The following is a 23090-nucleotide window of genomic DNA, read 5'->3' on the forward strand; positions in this document are numbered from 1 at the left end:
GCTCACGCGCAGGTAAGCAGTATCTCTAGTTGACACATACGCAGACGTCTGTTTATGTGTAATTCGTTCTCACCTGAAGCCAATTAATCGTGCCCATTGTGCCATAAAAGAAGGCTGGCTCCGGTTCACCCTCCCCTCCGGTCACAGGCTCAATCCATGCCGGCGTACCGACGGAGAGGTGAGTGTTCCCTGATGCTCTTCCTGCCTTGTTCACTTGCTTTTTCATACCTGTGTTTTTTGAGACTTCATTCCCTTTCTCAGTCAGTTATAGGCTCGCTATGGTGCTTTCTGACCTGACGTTGCCTATTTGAGCTTTGGGCGTTGGCTTGTTGGTTTGCTGCTATTCTTTCAGCAAATGGTTGTGTATTTCTAAATCTGCCTTCTGAGTTTGGTTTACTATAAGGGCCATATGAACATTTTTTTATACACTCTAGGCCCCTCACCCACGAGGTTGTAATTCTTTCTGAGTCCTAATGGTTGGTTTTACAATGGAGCCATCCAGGCTCCCTTTTGAGTCATGTGACAGGTCTCATTCGACAACTTTGGTTTTTATGTTTAATGGCATGTGCCCCCTGTGTCTCCCTTGTTTTAAATTTTCTCCCTAACACATGCCTGTCTGGGATATTCATAACCCTTGGCTACTGACAGGACATGATATGTTAATGACAAGATACATCGTTTTTTGCAGAGAGGTGCTCCTTTCCTAAGCTGTCGCCAGGTAGGGGTGTGGTTGCTTACCCAGCAGTGGCGGGTAAGGCACTTTTTGTTTCAATTTACAAAACTAGTTTTCAACTTGTACAATCTGTTTATGATTACCGGTATGAATCAATTCTGTTTTGATTCTTCTTTTTGATTATAGGTAACTCTTCCCTATGGAACAGACCGATTAAGAACAGTTTCTGTCCTTGTATTCTTTTTTGTTGTATCACTCACACTGATCTAGCAGCAACATCATAGGTCCTGATGAAAACCTCGCCTACATATAGGTTTATGGCTGAAACATGTTGACCATTACTTTCTATCTCACCGTTGTAGTTTAAATCCATTCAGCTGGTGCACTGTTTTTTAAGGGGCGTATCTAAATAAAGTAGCATTTTTACGCTCTCTAGCTAGTTTTATCCACACTATCCTCACACTTTTTGTTTCTTTGCGCTGCACCCTAATTCACTCATTCACACAGCTGTCTCTTCATATGTGGATTTAGAATATCCAACCAGCTTTTCAAAACCTCCCTGAGCTCCTCCCTCTCAGAGAGGGGGTTGTAGCCCCCAGTGGAACTAAGTTTTTCCTCTTTGAGGAGAATCCCATATGATGAAGCATGTCAACTCTGGTGAGTGAGGGATTTCGTCCTGAAAAGGGAAGTGCCCACAGCTAGTTCTGTGGCGTAAAGTCATTGGTTCTGTAATGTTCATGTTTTTGTTCATAAACTATCTAGTAGTGGTTCGCCACACTCTGATTTTTGTAAGAGACCCAAGGATTACGTACTGTTTAGTGATTAAGTGTTGGGTATTAAATCCTGTGTGGTCTTAAAAATTTCCCTAGGACTTTCTGGCTTTGCACCGTTTTTTCTTTGGTAGAATTCTTTCAAGTCCCAATTACTTCTTCAACCTCTGAAAGTGAAATCCATCAAACTGGAATTGGGGTCTATTTTGCCCAAATAGATAGTATCTTTGAGATCCCTGGCTGGAATTGTGGGACTGTTAGCATCTTCGATTCAGGCAGTGTTCACGGGGCTTTTGAATTCTTGAGCAATCCAGTCCTTGAGAATCCATAACCTCCAACAGGGTTTCCGTTATGGCCATCTGGTCCTTTTATCCCCCAAAACTCAGGAGGAACTTTGGTGATTGCTCCTGCAAATGGATGCCTGAAATGACCAGGTCATTTTCGGGACGGCATCTGACATTGTCATAGAGTCCAATGCCAGTCGCTGGGGCTGGGGTGCTCGGTGCAGAGATTTGTCTACCAGAGGTTGTTGGTCTTCCGAAGAGATGCATCTTCACATAAATTGTCTAGAGCTTCTGGCAGGCTCCTTTGCCATATCCCTCTCTCCTGTAAAGAACAATTGCTGCCTTCTGCCCGGGAAGGAGAGTGTGTCTGCCATTTGGTATATCAATCTATAGGAGGGAACCAGGTCTCACCTAGTAGGGAACATAGGTAGAAATGTGTGGTACTTTCCCAAACGATAACAGTTCTTGCAGAATTCCTTCCTGGCAAAGACAGGGAAGTTCAGGTTCCTTATGGGTTACAGTCACTGTTGACTCCATCCCTGTGTCTTCCAGAGGATTCTGAGTTCGATGGGTCTGTCAGGTGGACCTTTTTGCTTCTCGCTTGAATGCTCAACTGAAAGATTTTTACAGTTGGAGATGGAGGCTTTTCTGCAGAATCGGGGCAGACAGGTGAATTATAGGTTCCCGCCCTTTGCCATTATTCCGAGGGTTGCGGGTCAGGGCAAGCGGCAGTTAGCATCCTTACTCCTGATTACTCTGGTTTGGAAAACTCAACTCAAGCTCCTGCTGGAGCACTTTCCATTCTTTTTCCTGTTTTCCTGCATCTTTTCTTGGCTTCCATGGGCTACCCCATCCTCTCATCCTTCAGGGCCAGTTAACCATTATGGCTTGGAAAGTACTGGGGACATGGCCAGGTTGAGGGTATTACAGCGGCGGCTGCCACTTTTATATCCACAAGTATGGGCCCCTTCCACCCACAAACGATATTCTTCTGAATGGTAGAGATGGGTGGGTTGCTGCCTTCAACGGGAGGTGGATCCCACGGTGAAAGATGTTTTGAATTTCCTTTCTGAATGTGCTGAATCTGGTTTATGTTACAGGTCAGTAAATCATTTCAGATCCGACTTGTCTGCTTTTCACAGTCTCATTGATGACAAACCGATAGGTATGCATCCATCTATATGCAAGTTGTTGATGGGTATTAGGGCGGCAAACCCTCCAAGACCACAATATTATCAGTTGCGGGATGTGACTAAGGTTTTGTCCTTGATTCCTGGACTGATTTATCTTTTGAAACAACTTACTGCAAATTTGACAATGCTTTTATGTTCGATTTCGTGTTGAAGAGTTTCTGATGCCAGAGATCCGGACCTTGCAGGCAGGTTGTTTTCTCCTGAGGGTGTTTCATTTCTTATTTCTAAACAAACAAAGTCTGTATCCAGGTACACTGATTACCTGATTTTTCCTCACAATATTAAGTTATGTGTGGTGAGCTGTTTAAAGGTTTATGAGGAACACACTTTATCCCAAAGCCTCTTGGCTCTTTGTTGGCGATCCAAAAACTCTGCAGACGGTTTAGGTTGTGACCATGGCCTGTTGTGTCATTGCAGAAGCTGCCATTGATGTCTCCATATATGGTGCTCATTCTGCTCGGGGTGTCATGCTTTCTAAAGCTTTTGTGTTGAGATACAGGTTGGAAGATATTGTACGTGCTGCTGACTGATCATCCGATTCTATGTTTAATCTTTCTTATTAAAAAGCCTATTGTGCATGTTTCTTCTGTTGTCGTTTCTTAGTATTGGACCAGCATAATCAAAGCCTCTGGTCCTGACATAGAATAGAAGATTTTCAAGCATTTGCATTAAGAATGTTAGTTTCTATTAAGGTCACAGAGATGATGATCATCCCAACTGTTCGGACAGGTATGCTATGTTGTGTCATTGATTTAACACCATGGCTGCTTATGGTTTTCCCCTCCTGTGCTGGGTCCCGAGTTATTCAATTGTTCATGACAAGCTCAGCTCGCATGAGCACAGCTCAACCGTGCCTCATGACGAGCTGAACTCGTCATGAGCATCGAAGGGGTTAACATACCAGTTATGTAAAGACTGTTATTATTTTCCCACCCTTGTGATTTAGTGAGGGTTAAAAATTGGTTTCACGGCTGAATGGATTTGCACCAAACTTGGCAAAATTGTAGGGACTGGTAGCCCGATGTGCCTTTGCTATGTCTCAAGATATGTGCTCCAGTGGTTTTTACGAAAATTAACTTTGAAAAAATATATATTGGGCTACATTGGGCTATATATATGTTAGAGCCCAAATGTAGCCCAATGTAGCCCAAAGATGGCCACCAGAGACAAAAAAAACAAATGTAGCCCAAATATCAGCTAGATGTAGCCCAACTATAGCCCAATGACAGAATGTCCCAGAGTGTTATAAAGAACAACTAGAGCGCTAACAGTCTTACTTATGACAAAAGTATGGCACACCTGAAGTCATCTTGATTGGAATAAAGTGGTAACACTTAATACATTTAATTTGAAAAGGAACAAAATGAGGGGTTTCATTTTGCCATAGAAATTTTATATATATATATTCACTGAAAAAAACATAGGTTTCACACCAGTTATAGTTAGGAATTAGCATTTAAAAAACCTATGGAATTCACTGAAAAAACCATAGGTTTCACGCCAGTTATAGTTAGGAATTAGCATTTAAAAAACCTATTAAATTCACTGAAAAAACCATAGGTTTCACACCAGTTATAGTTAGGGATTAGCATTTAAAAAACCTATTACATTCACTGAAAAAACCATAGGTTTCACACCAGTTTTAGTTAGCTGGAAATGTTACTGACATAAAACCATTGAAATTCCACGTTATAGTTAGTTGGACTCACTATAACTTGCGCGCCTACAATGCACTGCTGATGACGTCACATATTACATCACTCATGACATGGTCAGTGACATCACTCATGACATCACTGATGACACCATCCTTGTGACAGAGTGACAGACCTCCTTTCACTGTAAAGTAACCCTTGAAACACATATTCAAAAATAGTAACTAACATTTTCCCAATGTAGCCCAATGTAGCCCAAAGATGGCCACCAGAGACAAAAAAAAACAAATGTAGCCCAAATATCAGCCAGATGTAGCCCAACTATAGCCCAATGACAGAATAAAGAACAACTAGAGCGCTAACAGTCTTACTTATGACAAAAGTATGGCACACCTGAAGTCATCTTGATTGGAATAAAGTGTTAACACTTAAGAAATTTAATTTGCAAAGGAACAAAATGAGGGGGTTCATTTTGCCATAGAAATTATGATTAGTGCTGAAGAAAGAAAAATTAGGGCACATTTTGATTGACCAAAATGGCAAGGAAAAAATCATAGCATTTGCCTCAAGGACCTTAAAGGATTCTGAGGTAAATTACTCTACCATTGAAAAAGAGGCTCTATCATGTTTCTGGGCCACCAATCATTTCAAGTACTTTTTACCTTTCAAAATTAAAACAGATCATAAACCTCTTATCTCTTTATTTGCTTCTAAAAGCATAGAGAAAACCACCCCTAGAATAGGCAAATGGTTGATCTCTCTTCAAACCTTCAATTACACCATTGAATACATTCCAGGGGAGAAAAACCTCATAGCGGATTGCCTTTCCCGCCTACCCATAGAGGCATCTATTTCTTTAGATGAGAAAAGAGAGGATTTTGATTTCTTACAAGTTTCCATTGCCTCAATCTTAGAAAAAGAATGGAATTTCTCCTATAAGAATGACAACATCTTTAAAGATGTGAGTGAAAAAATCATCAATGGTTGGCCTGACAAGTGCAAACATCTTCCCTCAGATCTTCATCCATACTGGAATGTTAGAGATGAACTGTCTATAGTGGATTCTTACGTATTCAAAAATGACAAGGTTGTACCCCCAGAAAATCTCAGGAAACAAATTTGTGAATTAGCGCACTTAGGGAGGAGCCTCACTAAAAGTAAATTACGTGCTGGATACTGGTTTACCGACATGGATTCATGTGTTGAAGAGTTAGTCAAGGGTTGCCACACGTGTGGCATAAGCAACAAAACTAAGATTACCAGGAGAACACCTTTAGAACCGATTCCTATTCCCATCAAGGCATGGGAAAAGTTAGGCATGGATATCATAGGTCCCCTACAAGTTCCAGGTTTGCAAGAAAAGTATATTCTGGTTCTAGTGGACTATTTTTCTAAGTGGATTATCACAAAGTTTGTAAATAAAGTCTGCACCAAAACTATCAAATGTTTCTTATCAGACACCTTTTCAAATTAAGGTATTCCACACACACTCATTACGGACAACGGGGTTCAATTAGTCTTGGAAGAGATGAAAGATTTCTTGAGCAGTTTAGCCATCAAACATATTTCCACACCTTTGTATTGTCCCCGTGCTATTGGTTTAGTGGAGCGATGCAACATGATGATAAAAGATACAGTGCAACTTGCTATAGCATCACACAAACCTATTATTCAATCCGTCAAGGACATGATTTGGTCTAATGCCATTACACCTAATAGTGTAACAGATTACTCCCCTTTCAGCCTATTGAGAGGATGCAAACCTGGTTCTAAGCTCACACCAAATTGGTTGTTCCAAGATAGTACTTTTAGATGGGACAAACAGGCTGCACAAGAGAAAATTCTAAGTAACCAAGAAAAGTATAAAGGTGAATATGATCAAAGATGGGGAACCAAACCTAGAGTATGGGAAGCTGGTCAACAAGTTTTTGTAAAGAAACCTGTGCCAACGGCCAGTAGGTACAATAAGTATTATGGAGCAGAAAAGATAAAAGAAGGAAGTAAAAATGTGGTCACTATGTCTGATGGTAGAAAATGGAGCATGGACAGGTTGGTCAAAGTTCCTGATCTATCTGACAATTCAATCTCCCAAAATAAGGGTGAAGTTGCTCATGAGCATCAGGGTAAAAGAATCATAAGAACACCTTTATGGCAAAAAGACTATGTGAAGAAATGATTCCATCTTTTGTGATCTTTCTATATTTCTGGCAGAAAAGGAGATGTGTTATAACTTCCCTCATTTTATGTTTCCCCGCATATTCCTCCTCCCTCCTTGCTCTTCCTCCCTTTCATTGCCTCCCCTCCTCTCCTTACCCACTTGGTTCATTCCCCTGGAAGGTGAATTAGAATGTTCACCCTTGAGGTACTGCGTTACCACTGAGTGATCAGAGGAGCATGAAACTGATTGTTGAATAAATCTCTTTCAACCTACCCGAAGTGGACTTCATTTCTTAACAATTGTTCACTTATTTGTTGAACTGCGTTTTTCACAAAGAAAGAGGCAGGAAAGATGGTACTTTTCTATTTTGTAGGAAATGCTTGTACAGTTTTTGTCGGTTGTTGACGAGGTATGCTTCAAAGCCTCGTGGGATATGTAGTTGTGACACCAATGCTTGAAATTTTCTACTCTTGGTTGTGTCTTGTCATAGTGAGTTGGGATATGATGCTCGTTCAATTTGAGGAATTTTACTTTTTCTACCTGAGGCACAGAGAGACCTATCCTTTTCATATACAGAAGCATTAAAACATGTTCCAGTTGTATGCTAAGTAGTGATAGTTTAGGCTTACAATGGCCACACAGATATGTGAATATGTCAAAACAGATTACCTGGAGGCCCTGTGCTAGAGCAGTTTATCATCCTTTCCACTCTGGCATCTGCCATGAACACATGCATCCATCATTTATGAACCAACAAGATTATTGCTGAGCTTCACTAACAAACAACACAGGTGCAGGAATGGCAGGAACATTCCACTCTTCTAAAACACAAAATTACGTACCAGACAAATGGCAGCAGCAGTGCAAGATTTATAAACACAGAAAGTGTTAAACATACACAGAACTGTAACAACACAGCCAGCAGCAGTGCATGATTGTGCACACATACGCATACACACACAAATGCACACATATTTTGGACATCAAATCCAATGACTGGTACAGCATGTGAAATACCAGTTTATGCTTTTCTCACATAAACAAATAGAAGCAGCAAAAGCAGCAATATTGTAAACATCCCTCACAATATGTTTACGTATGTGTGTGAGATGGTATTTGTGTGTTGTTGGTTCGTGAGAAGGTGCATGAGAATTAGTTTGGGGTGGTAATGTTTGTATGTGCTGTAGTACAACTCTGTTTGATGGTGTGTTGGTATGATGGAGGGTGTACTGCTACAAGATCATGGATGCAACGGTGTGATAGGAGTATGCTTGGCCCATTGGTAAATTGACACATGTTGGGTTTGCAGTGTGATGGTTTGTGTGATAATCTGTGTGTGTTGTTGTAATGGTGTATGTTGCGGTGAAGTTATTGTAAAGGTATAGTAAGATAATCAGTATGATTCTACATTGTTATAATGTGGAGTGATTATGGTGTATATTGCTGTGGCTGTGATATGTACTGGTGTGTGAAGTGATGTATATTCATATGTTATTTATATAATAGTGTATGTTAGTGGTATGTGTAATATTGTGCACTTTTGGCTATGTTTCTGTGTGAAATTAAGTATATGTTGATCTATTGTTACACTGTCTGTTTTTAAGATACATATACCTCTGAACAACCTAAAATAAAACCTGTTTTCTGAAAAGAAAACCATTTGAAGCAAAACAACTAAGCTCTCTCCTACTACTCATCTTTAAACATTGCACCTTGAAGTAAACAACTACAATCAATGAAATTGTGCAATTTTCCTATATCTGGTCAACTTATGTTGATTCCTATAATGACTAACTACTGGTTGTATGGCATGTTCCTATTGTCACTTGCTCATGCTTGGATCTGCTAGGGATAAATTCAGGTGTCTGCCAGAACTCATGCAATTACCAAAAAGATCTGTAAAATCACTATTGAGGGAAGGATTCTCAATAAAAAAAGTAGTTCCATTGAAGTACCTGTACATTGAAGTGTCCATGTACTGCTATATATTCCTCTGACTTCCCTAAAAGAAATCACCTGTGCTTATTATATACATTTCTGCTGGTCTCATTGGAAGTGTGTTTCATGCTGCGTGGCCCAACAGCATGAATTGGTTGAGATTTCCTGCATTAAAGATGGCTGCTGCATTTAAAAGGTATGGGCTGCAGATGTCATTGAGTTTCTTAGATCACACATTGTGAGAATGTGCCTGTTTTTGCCTGGTCACTCCCATTTTCTGTGAACTGATACTTCTGGGTTTTGAACTCTACTCATTGTGGCACTGCTGTCTAGCCTCCAGTGCATGTGCTCTTGTCCCGAAAACCTGATAACATTGACTAACCCTAAATTTGTATATTTAATTTTCCAGTAAGGCAATAGTATATGGTATAAGAAAATACCGCACGGCATAGAAAGTTAAACCGGTTTACTGCAACTCCGTTGTGCCATTCACTAGGCTGGAAGGGAAAACATGACTGCAGGTCAAAATGTGCAGCCGTACTCCTGCAGACTTTAAGCGTGCGGGTTGACATGTCGAATTAAACCTTTTGACCAGAGAGAAGCCTGCATTTAAACATTAGTAAGGCACACCTAAATAGGCCATTTAGCCCAAAAAGTAGGGTGCCTGGTACCAAAAAGTGGAACATGTAAGAATTTTATGTTTGAAGCCTCCAGAAGCTATTTTGAACTATGTTTAATGTATTATTCTTTAGTTTGGCATACACTACGGATAAGGTTCAAATATTGTTTGTATTTAAAATCCCAATCATTAGTGAAGTTGCATTTTTGATTAGTTTATAGGAAAGGTAAATGTTAAAAGTTAAACTTTCCCTGCCTGAAGATTCTGCAGCCTTATTAGCGTTGCCTGCTTGCAACTGGCCTCTCAGTACTGCTTTGATGAGGTGTGACATACTTCTCTCAGAACAGAGACAATGGCTTGCACCTGGCAAGATGGCTTGGGGAAGGAATGTGACCCAGCTTAACTCAAGCAGGTCAGTTTAGGACTGTCCAGAAACTTCATTAACTTAAAAGGAACCAAGGGAAGGACAGTACTTTTATAGTTCTGTGATAAGAGAAGCCTGGAAAAAGGTGTCTTTCGATCCCAACAAAACACTTTAGCATTCAGAATCTAGTCTCAGTAGGAATTGGAACTGGCTCCAGAACCAGTTTGGAGAGTTGAGTGGGAGCGGACTGCTGATGAGCTCAGACACACTTCTAAGTGAGTTGCAAGATTCCCACAGGACAGAAAGGGTATGCCTTGTTTGATTTTACTGGCAATAGTGCCCTGTGGGATAGTTTGTAGTGTGGAAAACAGGAAGTGCTATAATATTGTGAAGGCTTACCTTTTTTCCTTCAAATCTTTTTTTATTTTCTGTCAGGAACACATCCCATTGAAGGCTTACCTTTGGGAACTTTTTACTCATTGGTCAGGGAGTGACCTCCACCCACTGACTAGTGAATTGGATAAAAGTAGCACCCCATCCCCTGCCCCCCAGAACACTTTCTGGGATTTTGTGAGGAGACCTGAGCAGGGCCTGTTCCTGCTTGTACCTAGGAAGAAGAAGTGGAGTCAAAGTTTTCCTGTATGGCTACAGATGCATAAGAAGTTGAAAGAGCCCTATTCCTGAAGTGAAATTATGTTTGGAATTGGACTGAACTTTGTTAGCGGCATCTGCTGAAGTGTGTCATGGTGCCTAAGTGCTTTCCATGAGGAAATTGTTTGACGCCTAATACGTTCGGAGCTTCAGCAGGACCTCACAATAAAAGTATTTGATTTTGGAAGCACTTAGTCAGATACAGCTTCAGGCTTGGCCGGCTGGAAGATTTTGAGCACCAAAAAAAGCAGAAGTAAGAAGGTAGAAATCTTGACCAGGGAAAGGCTTGTAAAGTAACCACCATATGTAAGGACGTTGGCATCCCCAAAATGTTAATTTTTCTACTCAGAGCTTTTCCAGTCAAAACCAACAGCTGTAACAGGACCTCATCCTGCAGCTATCTGCATTCAAGAGGACTTGTTTGGATACAGCCTTCAATCCTTGATCCACTGAAGGATCTTGACTTCTATAAAATGACCTGGAGTCTGATTTAGAGTTTGGTGGATGGGTACCACATCACAAATGTGACGGATATCCTTTCTGCCTTATTACAAGTGTGTTAAGGCATAACAGAGTTATAATTAGGTGGCCAGGATATGTGTCAAATTTGTAACAGATTACCCTTATTACAAACTCTAAATCAGGCTCTAAGTCAGAAGGTAAAAACTTTGACTGATATGTTCAAAGGAAGTGGATGCTTGAGCCAGTAAAGTGAGGGGGAAGTGCGAGGTGCGTTTGAGAAAGGGAACATATGTGGTCGACAGAAGTATAGGAACAGATGATCACACAAGGGATGGGAACGAAGAGAATGCTTAGACAGAGACAGATGCGAAGAAAAACAGTAATAAAGTAAAAACATCACAAGAAAAATCACACCTTAGAAAAATAGAGTACAATTTAATAAAATATTTGACCACAAAACAACAAAAGTCCAATTAGTAGGAGATATGCAATTTTAAAGATTTAAAATACCTAAAGCACCTAGAGCACAGAGCAACACTTGCAGTAATTCTGTCATGTGAGACCGAGTAACAGCCACAAGTTCGAGCCATCCGTGATGGAGTGTGGGCCAGATACAGGTACCAGGTTAGTCCAGCTGAAAGAGTTACCTTCAAAGTCCACCGTGAAGAATCCGTTCACAGTAGAAGGGCCTGCGAGGAGTAGGGAGAGCATTGCTGATGTAGTATGAAGAGCAGGCTTGGCGTCTCAGACCATTGGCTCTGTAGTGCAGAGATCCTGTCGAGCTTCACGGACGGTTGATGCAAGAGCTTTGTGTTTGTGGTCACAGTGAGCTTTCAATGCTGTAGCGTGAAGTGCAAATCTCGCATTGACGGGTGTCGTTAGTGGTTGCTGTGGCATGTAGAGTCATGTTCACCAGAGCTTTGCATCGGTGGATGGCGCAGTCAGCAAGATCTTGACGCCAACCGGCCCATTGGCGTTTTCTTAACGAGAGAGCTGAAATGATGCCCAACAATGGTTCACGACCTCTCTTATGGCAAAGTCGGATTTTTGGTTACAATTTTCAAAATGCTGCTTTTTAAAAGTTGCAAAAACCACGGTTGATGGACAGAATGCAGAACAATGTCATACATTCACCCCAGTACAGAGATCTGGTCCTAAATCCATCGTTTTTTTACACTCCACACCACCCCAGTTCAGACATGGCCATATGCAAATCAGCCTTGACCCTGTGCCTCATGGGAACAGTCCAGCCCGAACTGCCAAACCATGTCTTTCCTGGACCGGAATCAAGCATCCTAGGACCGGTTTCTGGCTATCAGCCGTCTTCAGCCAGGATAGCTTGACTCCAGTGGTGTGGAGAGCATGGGACTCACGTCTGAGCATACCCATCCCACTCGGGGTAAAAAATGCAAAAACCACAGTTGATGGACAGAATGCAGAACAATGTCATACATTCACCCCAGTACAGAGATATGGGCCTAAATCCATAGTTTTTTTGCACTCCACACCACCCCAGTTCAGACATGGCCATATGCAAATCAGCCTTGACCCTGTGCCTTATGGGAACAGTCCAGCCCGAACCACCAAGCCATGTCTTTCCTGGACCGGAATCAAGCATCCTAGGACCAGTTTCTGGCTATCAGCCGTCTTCAGCCAGGATAGCTTGACTCCAGTGGTGTGGAGAGCATTTGACTCACATCTGAGCATACCCATCCCACTCGGGGTAACAAATGCAAAAACCACAGTTGATGGACAGAATGCAGAACAATGTCATACATTCACCCCAGTACAGAGATATGGGCCTAAATCCATCGTTTTTTTGCACTCCACACCACCCCCAGTTCAGACATGGCCATATGCAAATCAGCCTTGACCCTGTGCCTCATGGGAACAGTCCAGTCCGAACTGCCAAGCCATGTCTTTCCTGGACTGGAATCAAGCATTTGAGGACCGGTTTCTGGCTATCAGCCGTCTTCAGCCAGGATAGCTTGACTCCAGTGGTGTAGAGAGCATGGGACTCGCGCCTGAGCATACCGATCCCACTCGGGGTAACAAATGCAAAAACCACAGTTGATGGACAGAATGCAGAACAATGTCATACATTCACCCCAGTACAGAGATCTGGGCCTAAATCCATCTTTTTTGCACTCCACACCACCCCAGTTCAGACATGGCCATATGCAAATCAGCCTTGACCCTGTGCCTCATGGGAACAGTCCAGCCCAAACTGCCAAGCCATGTCTTTCCTGGACCGAATCAAGCAAATTCTATTCCGCTGGAGTCTCACCAGTGGGCTATGATCAGACAATTCCCTGCCGAGTTATTCTGATGCAGTGATAAAGCGGCAAAAGGATACAGAACAGACTACACAGTCCATCCGTGCATAGACCCTATACATTGGGGAGTAGAAGGAGTAGTGCCTGAATCCCTGATTGTGGTAACAGCAGACATCCGATAGCTTCCATTGCCGCAGGCAGGCAGGCCTGCAAGCTTTCTGCATTAGTAATCGTGGGAATAGAGGGTAACGGTTGATGGGAATGGTCTAGCTCCGGGTCCAAGACTGCATTGAACATCCCTCCGTTTAGCCATGGCTGGTGGGCCTACCTAGCCAGAGTGGGAGAGAGGTGTTGCAAAAACCTGGGTTGGTCAGTGTTGGGGGCATATATGCAGCCTTTTAGAATGTGGTTACCATCCGTCCTCCATGTGGACAAATGTGTCCTCTGAAGCGATCTCCTGGTGAAGAATCTCAAGAGATGTCCTCACGCACACCAAGATGAGAGGACCCCTCACATATCCTGAGAAATAAGTGTTGAAAACTTGTCCCCTCTACCTCGTCTGTAGTTTGGCCTCATCCACTCTAGTAATGTGATACTCCTGCAGCAATGCAATGAGTGTTCCCTTCTGTTCAAGGAAAGCATGCATGCAATAGCATTTGGCTGGGATATTCATAGCACGGATGTACCAGGATAGGACATTATATTTCTGAGGTGTCATGGCCCCCTTAGGAAGTCTGCCCCCTTCCCATCCCAAGGGAGTGCCAACAAAATAAGGGAGGCACATGAACAGAAAAGGGTATGAGGAGATTCCGCTGGGAAAGGGATTGTGAGATGGTACACTTGAATAAACATCTAACCTGCAGTAACTGAAGAGTGCAAAACATAACAGGAATTCTGGAGGCAGCAAGGCTAAGGCTTGCTGTCCAAATGAAAGTATCAGACCATCCTAAGAGAAAAGCAGGTCGTGGGCGCAAATACACAGGGCTGCCCGCAGTACAAGTCCAGGTGGGAGTGAACAAGGTAACGAGGGGTGGCCCTAGCCCTGTGCAGCTATGTGCCCGGAACCTAGTTCAGGATGAGTTGACGAGGAGAGTCCTGCAAGAGAAAGTATAACGTTAAGGGTGAAAGTCCATCTGGTTAGATTTCATCAGCTGTTTTAGGGTCACCTATGGGGTGAACCACTATCAGAGGCTGGCAAGAAAACTACCAGTGTTATAGAGGGCACAGGATGTGGCCAAACAATCAGCTGGGGGGTCCCGGCAGGTCACTGCTGCCTCCTGTGCTTGCTCAGGGGAGGGCACGGCCCAGACCAATGACCGCACCAGCCGGCTGCGCCCTGGGTGACGACGGTAACCAGGTTGCCTCCCAGAACCATCTCTCGGGTCCGCCGGTACATCTGAGTTTGGTGCCAAGGCTTAAACTCATTGCCAAGCCTCCGACGGATCCTGGAAGAAAAAGGATTTATTGTCACGTATAATCTTAAGCCTGGAAGCGAAAAGCAATGCATATTTGAAGCCCAAATCTGAGAGCTTGCACTTGATCTCCGGTAAGGAGACCCACTGGTGCTGAACTGTCAATGTGAAAGCCGGAAAAAGAAGGATTCAATGGTTATCTCTTAGGAGTGGACAAGCGGGCTTCTCAGAGAACAGCGTCTCTACCTTTGAAATGCCGCATTTTAGCAACGATGGGCTGTGCAGGGAGCAGGTGTGCCCTCTTGCTGGAGAAGAATGGGGTGAGATCTTCCACAGGAATCAGTTACTTAAACCACTGCTTCAGGTAAGCTACCATATTGGGCCCCTCCCTTTTCGTAGGCAGTCCGATTATCCAGACATTGCAGCACCAAGCCTGACCCTCCACATCTTCTGCCCTCATCTCCAGGACCTGTACCTGTTCCTTGAGGTCCCATACCTGACTCTGAAGATCCAATGCCTGCGGCTGAAGATCCGACAAGAAGCGCTCGTAAGGGAGTTTTTACCAACTTTCTGTGATCCTGCCAGAGGAGGCTTATATCTTCGGTGACCGTGTCCACTATTGTCTCTAAACTGGATTGCAATGTCTCAATCACAGTCAAGATGACACCCAGCTTATCTAGACAGGAGGATGCTCAAGGCATGACCCATGACCTGCACCTAGCTTGGGGATCAGGTTGGAGACCTCATCGATAGCAGCGATGTATTTACTGATTTTGTGCACCCCATTGCGTAGGTTCTGGCTTCCCTGATGCACCCCAGACTAGTGCATGAACTCTCTCCCTCCTTGGGGTGCACAATATGGAGACCCACGCCCAGGCGGCAAAGGTATCACACTGAGAGGTCAACTTACCACCCCACCCAAGTGCTCCAGTGGGGCAAGGCAGCATGAGCAGCCCCTGTGGGCCCTAGAGATGTTTGAGGGAAAAGAGTGGAGCATTGTGCCAGATGGCGATCTGGGCAAAGCTTTGTCCGTTCCAGGGGACAAGGAAGCCGGGGATCCAATCTGCCCCAAAGAAGATAAATAGAATGGTCCCTCTCCACAGGGCCCCCAATCTCACACAGCCCCTGGGGGGCTGCTTCATCAGTCCTGTGCAGGGGCATGCGGGCACAGGGCACCACAGCCACCAGAACGCAGCCCCACGACAGACCCGAAATGTTCTGCTGGCAACCCCAGCCTTGGTGGAGCAATCAGGGCAAAGTTCAGGGGCAGTAGTCCAGGCACCCCCAACACTGCTACTACCAGGGCACAAGGCCTGCTCCTGTCCATATGCTGCACAATCCAGCCCCCGTTACGTCAGCGAGCAGTGCTCTCCAGATAAGCCTACAACAATATGGGGACACCGCACCTACTGTCACACTCTCGCTTCCCAGGCACCCGAGAGCCGCTGACATCAGGCTTGGCAAATACAATCCTTTTCCCTGGTGAGACCAACAGGCTTTGGGGGAGCTCGCGAGGTACACAGGGGAATACCTAGAGCAGGAGACCCCCCTCCAAAATGCACCCCACCGTCACCGCAGACTCCCCTCCTTGAGTGTGGGGTTGAGGGCCACCAGTAAAATGAATGATGGCAGCAGAAAAAGCGTCTGGGGCTGGGATCTCCTCACTCAAGTGGGCGCCACACTTCCCATCAGATCCATGCCCCCTCTTGATGTGTTTATTTTTCTTGTGTTGTGTTTTCACTTCATTACTGTTTGAAGCGACGCATAAATACTTTACTCATTACCTCTAAGTTAAGCCTGACTGCTCTGTGCTAAGCTACCAGAGGGTTGAGCATATGTTTAATGAGATACAGTAAAATACGATATGTGATGTGCATCATTGACAGTTCATTTCAATGTGGCTCATCCTAATTGTAGAAGCACCTAATGACATAATCGAGTTGAATGCAAAGTTGTGTCATGTGGTTTGGTTTCACCTTTGCACTGTGTTATGTTAGCATGAGCGTGTTAGAAGTTTAAACGCCATTTTCCTTTTCTGTAGCCTCTGCACACAACACATTTTGTTAAAGCTTTTCGCCTAGTTGAATATTTTTGCCTTACAAGAGCATAACATGTTTGCTTATAATATCAGCCTTGCTTGGTAAGCTATGTCTGTACAGTGTGTGCCGAGGCCTTCAAGGTTATTTCAACACAGCGCTTGTTGTTCAGTTTAATCAGCGCACTTGCTAGACATAATACATATGCAGCTGTGGCCACCTTTGGGTTTTAGGCGTGATTAATAATGCACTGCACAGAGAATGAGTTACACACTTGATGAATATTCGCATGCAGAGAGTTGGTGCAGGAGATGATGTGATCCATTTCTGCTGAACTCAAAGGTATGGGCCCTCCCTTCTAAACCCAAAGAGACCTTCTGTAGATATCATATAATATACTAGCAAGGGAGGGTAAACTGACGTTCTATTTAGACCTTTTTCCTTTAGTATTTTAACATGCTTTCTCCCTTTGTATTGTATGGAATAATAACTATGCTGCTAACCTCGTTCCTTATAATATGTTTGCTGGTATTAGCTAAGATACTGCGCTTGAAAGCACTGCATTAGAAATAAACATTTCAAACTTGCACGTGCCATCATTTACTCCTCGTTCTGGATTGATATGTTAGTATAACAAAATAGTGTTCATGTGTTCCACGTTACCTGAGGTGTTCTAACTCCATGTTCTGGGTTGTCTAAACATTGGTGGTTTGTAAGAACCAATGAGACACTGATTGCTAGTCTGGTAGGGGATTTTGGATACTAAGGTGAGTTTTGGCACACCCTAATTCACTGAGGTTCTAAGTCTCTATGCACAGTTCTGTGTAGGAGCAGAATCCCTGCTACAGTTGAGGAGGACATTGTGCATTTGAATTTGATAGGTATGGTGTTGTTTCTCATAACAATCTTCTGTATCCAGCAACTGCTGTTCATAGATAAAGCTCTACTTAAAAAAAAAATAATAAAAAACGAAGTCAAGCAGTGTGATGGTTCTGCTTCACAGGCATTTCTAGTGCAAATGTTTCCTGCTAATCTTTATACCATCTCTTTTCTGAAAATATTTGGACTTTTTTTTCTTGTCTGCAAAATAGTGCATTTGCGGGTTAGGGCTTAGCAGATAAATTATATACTTTGTTTAGTCGCATAAGAATTGACGGTATGCCCCTTCAGCAGTATGTAAGCATTGATAGAAATCAAACAGCATTATCATTTTTTTATTTTAACTCTTATTCATACACAATTCACAATATTATAGATGGTTTTAAGGTAGTTTGCATGTGATTTATTCATGTAGCACACAGAGGCTTAAGGAGTTGGCCTTTTTTTGTTGTAACAAAATAAAGTTGTGTATGTTCAATGAAGAACATGTAATCCACTGATATCTTGTTTACAATCTCATACTACTAAGGGTAGCAGTGAAGGAATGATATAAACGTTTGTTCCTACTTTTTTTTCAACCCCTCCTAGCTAGTAAACTATTGCACAAGCTTGTCATGGTCTTTATTGTCTTCAGTGATATTCCTTACTGTTGGTCAGATAGCAGCAAATTACGTTGTAAATATATCTGTCTTATGATGGGTTAGTATCCTAGACATTTGAGCAAACAAGTTCATTGGGATCATTGGTGTGTAGATCTATATTTGCCTTTGCTTTCTTTTTGTTCAATTTTGCATTTGATTTGAGGTATCTATCTTTCTTGTGTATGACCTGGATGTACTGATCAGTGCTGCTGTTTTGCTGATCACTACTTGAAGCAATGGAAGAGTCTGAATCAGTCAAAGTAGGGTCCTGCTTTTGTTTGCATTTAGCCTTCATATGGCGTTGCACATAGCGTTCATCAACTCCAACGTTCTTCATGCTGGGCTTTCTGCGAACATGGGGTCTGTCTAGTTCAAAGCCAAAGCTTTCATCCCAAGATTTGTACTGCAGTTTAGATAGGTCTTTATCAGTTAAGATCTGACTGTCTGCTCGATCTCCAATATAGAACTGAGGAGGTGGGCGAAGGTCTGACAAAGAGCGTGGTCGGTGGGATCTATTTATAAGATCTCTCCTCAGTTCCTCCTCCTCTTCTTCACTGAAGTGAGGTGAATAGTCTTTGTGGGGTGTCCGAACAACATATCTTCTGACATTTCGTGGGTATAACTCCACAATATCTCCTGACTCCTCCATTTTGAAGTGCCTAGGTAACCGTGAAGTGGATCTCAGCAGTTTCTTGCGCTTTTCATGCTCATTAACAATAAAATATCTTGTGTGAGGCCGGCGGCCCACAAACCCTTGTGCACCTGTTCCAGGTCCATCTGCATTAACTTGTCGAATGCCTTTTCTAAAGAGAGGTTCTGAATGAACATCCTCTACTCGCTTCTTCACAGATGCTTGTGTAAAAGCCTTGTTTCGACAGATGTCACTGGCACTTCCCATGGCGATACCTGGATGCCTGCAAGTAAAGACAAAAACATAAAACTGTTAGCAATTTGAATCGGAATTTTAGTCTAAACTTCAGTTTATGGCAAAGTATGTCTAAACTTACATGATATTTAAATTAAGTCTGGAAAAAAATTGACAATGTTTTCTATAGATGGAACCCATTTTTGTCACTGTGAGGATTATTTTGAATATAGCGAATGAGACACATTAACCAAATATTGGCTTATGTACACCCCTTTCAGAGTTTATAGAAGGTTATACATTATGAATAGGGAATAGGACTCTAGTCATTGGAATAACTGAAAAACAGAAAGGCCCTGATCACGAGTCCGGAGGTCTGAGGACCGCCAGACTCGCAGTGAGTTGCAGGGGGGGTCCAGCCACCGCCACACCAGTAATCCGACCCCCCTATTAGAACTTTGGCAGTCTGACCACCATGGCACCACTGCAACCACCAGGGAACTGCATTTCCGGGTGGTCCAGCGGTAGCCTGAGGTCTGCAATATGCTTGTTGGTGCCCTGAGGCACCGCAAAGCATATTACGGCTTTCCTCACCACCAGATGTCATAAGGAGTTAACTGCTGGTGGTGAGGAAAGAAGGGGGACCTACAGGGATCCCTGTGCATGGTGTTACACGCAGGGGCGGCACATGTGGCGCCCCCTTGTAGACATGATGCATTCCTTCCCGTGCAGGATCGTTTACTGGCGGTCCAGCGGCAGTGCTGTTTAAGGCTCACAATGAGAGTTTAAACAGTACTGCAGCTGGACTGCCACGCTGCCTGCCCGACAACCCACAAAATTACTTGTAATATTGCGGGCGGGTGGGGTGAGTTTTGGCAGTCCCAGAGCAGATTGGTGGCATGCAGGACTGACGAAATTTGTAATCAGGCCCTAGGTTTTAACAGAGTGTTATATTCAAAAGTGGTTAGATCTTGAAACTACTAGGTTTACCATCAGAAGTACTCACAGAGTGTCTATATACATCTGCTGCTGAATTGTTTTAATGACAATGAAAACTCTTGAGTGAGATAAGCCATGCTGTTTATCTCAAGTCTACAGCTGGATGCAGAGAATCATGTCAGGATGCTCTAAGTGCTAATAGCCAGTTCTATGCGTCAGGCCAGCAGTCCTGTTTTTATATCCAATTCTTATATTTGTATCAATTGCTCTAACAGCTGTAATTCTGGAATTAGGGTCTTAGTTCTATTGATGCACATATTTTATCTGCAAGTGGATGAAGAAGTACTGAGAAAGTGGAATGGAGTCCCTCAGGCATGCAGACAGTGCTTCCTCCTCTTCATCAGTGCCATGTCGCTTCATTTCCTGAGATGACCCAGGTGTAAATAAATAGGGAACCTTCACAGAAGCTTCATCCGCCCTTCTTTCTAGATTACCTCGTTAAGGGATACGGCTAGGTAGGGCAAATTATTCGCTGTAATGTGAAACAGTAGAAATTCCTATGTTTCAAAATTATAATAGGGTGGTAATCAACTGGTTCTTTGCTTCATTTCAGCCTTATCGAAATCACTTTCACCTGCTTATCTTAGGCATTCAACAGTAACATAGCTGACAATAAAGCCAGGTTTTTTGATTGTAGACCCATGATAAAGGCCTGAAAATGGAAGTTAATTTTAATTTGTTGTATGGAAGTTATTTAGATTGGTTGAAACTCTAGGGTTCCTAGCTAACTGGGTGGCAGACTGTCGACCATTCAGACTGGCCCTTACATTTACTTGAATGGTAGTGGCTTTTGGGAAGACAACTCAGTTTAGCTGAAACACCCCACTGGTTTAATGGAATAGCATTTTAGTGCAGAATCAATACTGGGATAGTTATAGAGAGCATTGTAATGTCCTTTGGCAAGAACTGCGCAGTGAAACTGTGGCATTTAGAATTGGCAGAATGTGGAGGAGACATAAAAGGCAGCTGCTCCCTGAACAGTTGTTGGCCCTCTGTCGATCTCTAGAGTAGACTGTAGATTCCAGACAGTTTATACCAGGGAGCAACGGCAATGTTAGTAATGCTGGATTTGTCAGCGGCTTTCGACACGGTCGACCACAAGATCTTGCTCGACCGTGTCGGAAAGTAAGCCATTCTCCTTACTGCAAGGGATCTTATTGCATCCTTTTTGGCTGACAGATCCCAGGCAGTCACCTTGGGCCCATATCAATCAGTTGAGATGTTGCTCCCGTGTGGGGTTCCACAAGGCTCATCCCTAAGTCCGACACTATTTAACATATACTTGTCGGACCTTGCTAATGTCATCAAAGCATACGGGATGAGCATAACCTCCTACGCCGATGACACTCAACTGGTTCTAGCCATCAAAAACAATGGACCAGAGGTGGCAGAGCGCTCCCAACGTGGAATGCTAGCAATTGGAGAATGGATGGCAACGAACTGCCTTAAGCTGAACTCCAGAAAAACGGAGGTGCTTATTTTTGGACCTCTTTCTCCTGACTGGTCAGTAACCTGGTGGCCTGCAGCTCTGGGTGACCCCCCCAGGCCTGCCTCTAAGGTTAGGAATCTGGGTATAATCTTTGATGGTGACCTCAATTTTCTAGCTCATGCAAATAAGGTAGCGGCAACAGCCCACCACAAGCTAAGGCTGATCAGAAAAATTCTCCCATTTTTACCGGATTCTGCCGCCAAAACCCTGGTCACCACCCTAGTGCTATCGTCCCTAGACTACTGCAATGGATTGTTTTTAAATGCTCAGGTAAGGGTTATCACCAAGCTTCAGACTATCCAGAATGTAGCTGCACGTCTGCTCTCGGGGACACCCAAGTTCACTTCCATAGCAAACACCATCAGGAAATATCACTGGCTGACCATCTGTAACCGAATTAAATTCAAATCTTTGTGCATCGTATATAAAACATTGAGCGATTCAGGACCTCGTTATTTAAGGACCAGTTCAGATCTTATAAACGAGCCAGACAGCTCCGATCGGCCAATCTAAACTTATTAGCCACCCCACGATCAAAAACAGTCTCTTGGGGGGACCGTCGCTTTTCGGTTGCTGCATCTAAGCTATGGAATTCTTTACCCCAGCACATTAGGATGTGCCCTTCCTTGTTACAGTTTCGTAAGGGACTGAAGACGTGGCTGTTTGATCAATAACCGGTTAGCACTTGGTGAGCCCTCGAGAGGATCTAGGGAACAATCTAGTGCCAAGACGCCTATGGGTAATCATGCGCTTAATAAATGGCAAAAATAAATAAATAAATAAAATGTAGGTTCCTGTCACATCCTGTCAGGGTCTACAGATCCATTATAAGCAGAAATGTCGATTCTTAAAGGTTTACTGTATAAATAATCACAATTTTATTAAAAACAAGGAAGCTAGCATTATGCTTGTATTTATGTCCTTTTGAGCAGCAACAATTAAAAGTTCCAACAACAGAACGCAAAAAACAATCACAATGAAAACAGAACTCTGAAAGTTTATTTAAATCTCCCTGTCTGCCTTGTTCTTTTTGTTTGCTGCTTCTGAGCAGAAAAGTATTACTCAGAGCTTTATGTTAATGTTTTGATAGATAATTATTATTGCGTTAAAAGAATATTTATTAAGGATTATATAGATTGTTTAGTATTTTTAAAGTTTATAAACCCAATTTATGGATTCGAGAGGGGTTAATTTGATATAAAGAATTATTGTAACGTGTTGGGTGTCATGACCAGCATCTATATTTTATGAGATTTGTTATGCAAGATAAGACGATTTAGTGTAAATTGTATTTCAGTCTCTGTAAATCTTAAAACTAATCGTTTGTTAAAACACTTTAATAACAAAGAAAGCCTAACTTTGGGGGTTATTGTGCAGGTCTCGGCTCGCGGAGATGTTTCACCTACATTGCAGCTGAGCAGTACACAAAAGACTAAAACGGGCTAACGCGATACGCCTTCATATTGCTTGTGCTGACACATTGCACTCGAGCAGTTGAAATCAGCTGTTTAATCTCTTGGATATGCGCAGTGCTGGCAGTGCTTTTCTTGAAGTGAGTGCAATTTAAGAGAACGAAGGGAGGATATTTATTCATTAAAATCAAAAGTGAGGAAAACGTTTTAAATTAACAATTTAAACAGCAAATAGAGTGAATAAAGGGAAGGCATTAGGCATAATGTCATAAAAAGAGTCTGTGCAGACTTCGCAGGAGGATTTAATCCAAAAG

General features: G+C 43.0%; 1 protein-coding gene across 1 annotated transcript in view; it reads right to left on the bottom strand.

Moving 5' to 3' along the window:
• Positions 1-17689: 17689 nt before the first annotated feature.
• Positions 17690-23090, bottom strand: part of TMC3 (transmembrane channel like 3) — a 584800-nt gene continuing 579399 nt past the window's right edge. The window contains exon 22 of the mRNA XM_086958221.1: positions 17690-18925. Within this exon, the coding sequence (XP_086814347.1) occupies positions 18079-18925 (847 nt within the window). The 3' untranslated portion in view covers positions 17690-18078. The remainder of the gene's footprint in view (positions 18926-23090) is intronic.

The sequence above is a fragment of the Lissotriton vulgaris genome, chromosome 2_1 (genome assembly GCF_964263255.1).
Source record: "Lissotriton vulgaris chromosome 2_1, aLisVul1.2, whole genome shotgun sequence".
NCBI lineage: Eukaryota > Metazoa > Chordata > Amphibia > Caudata > Salamandridae > Lissotriton > Lissotriton vulgaris.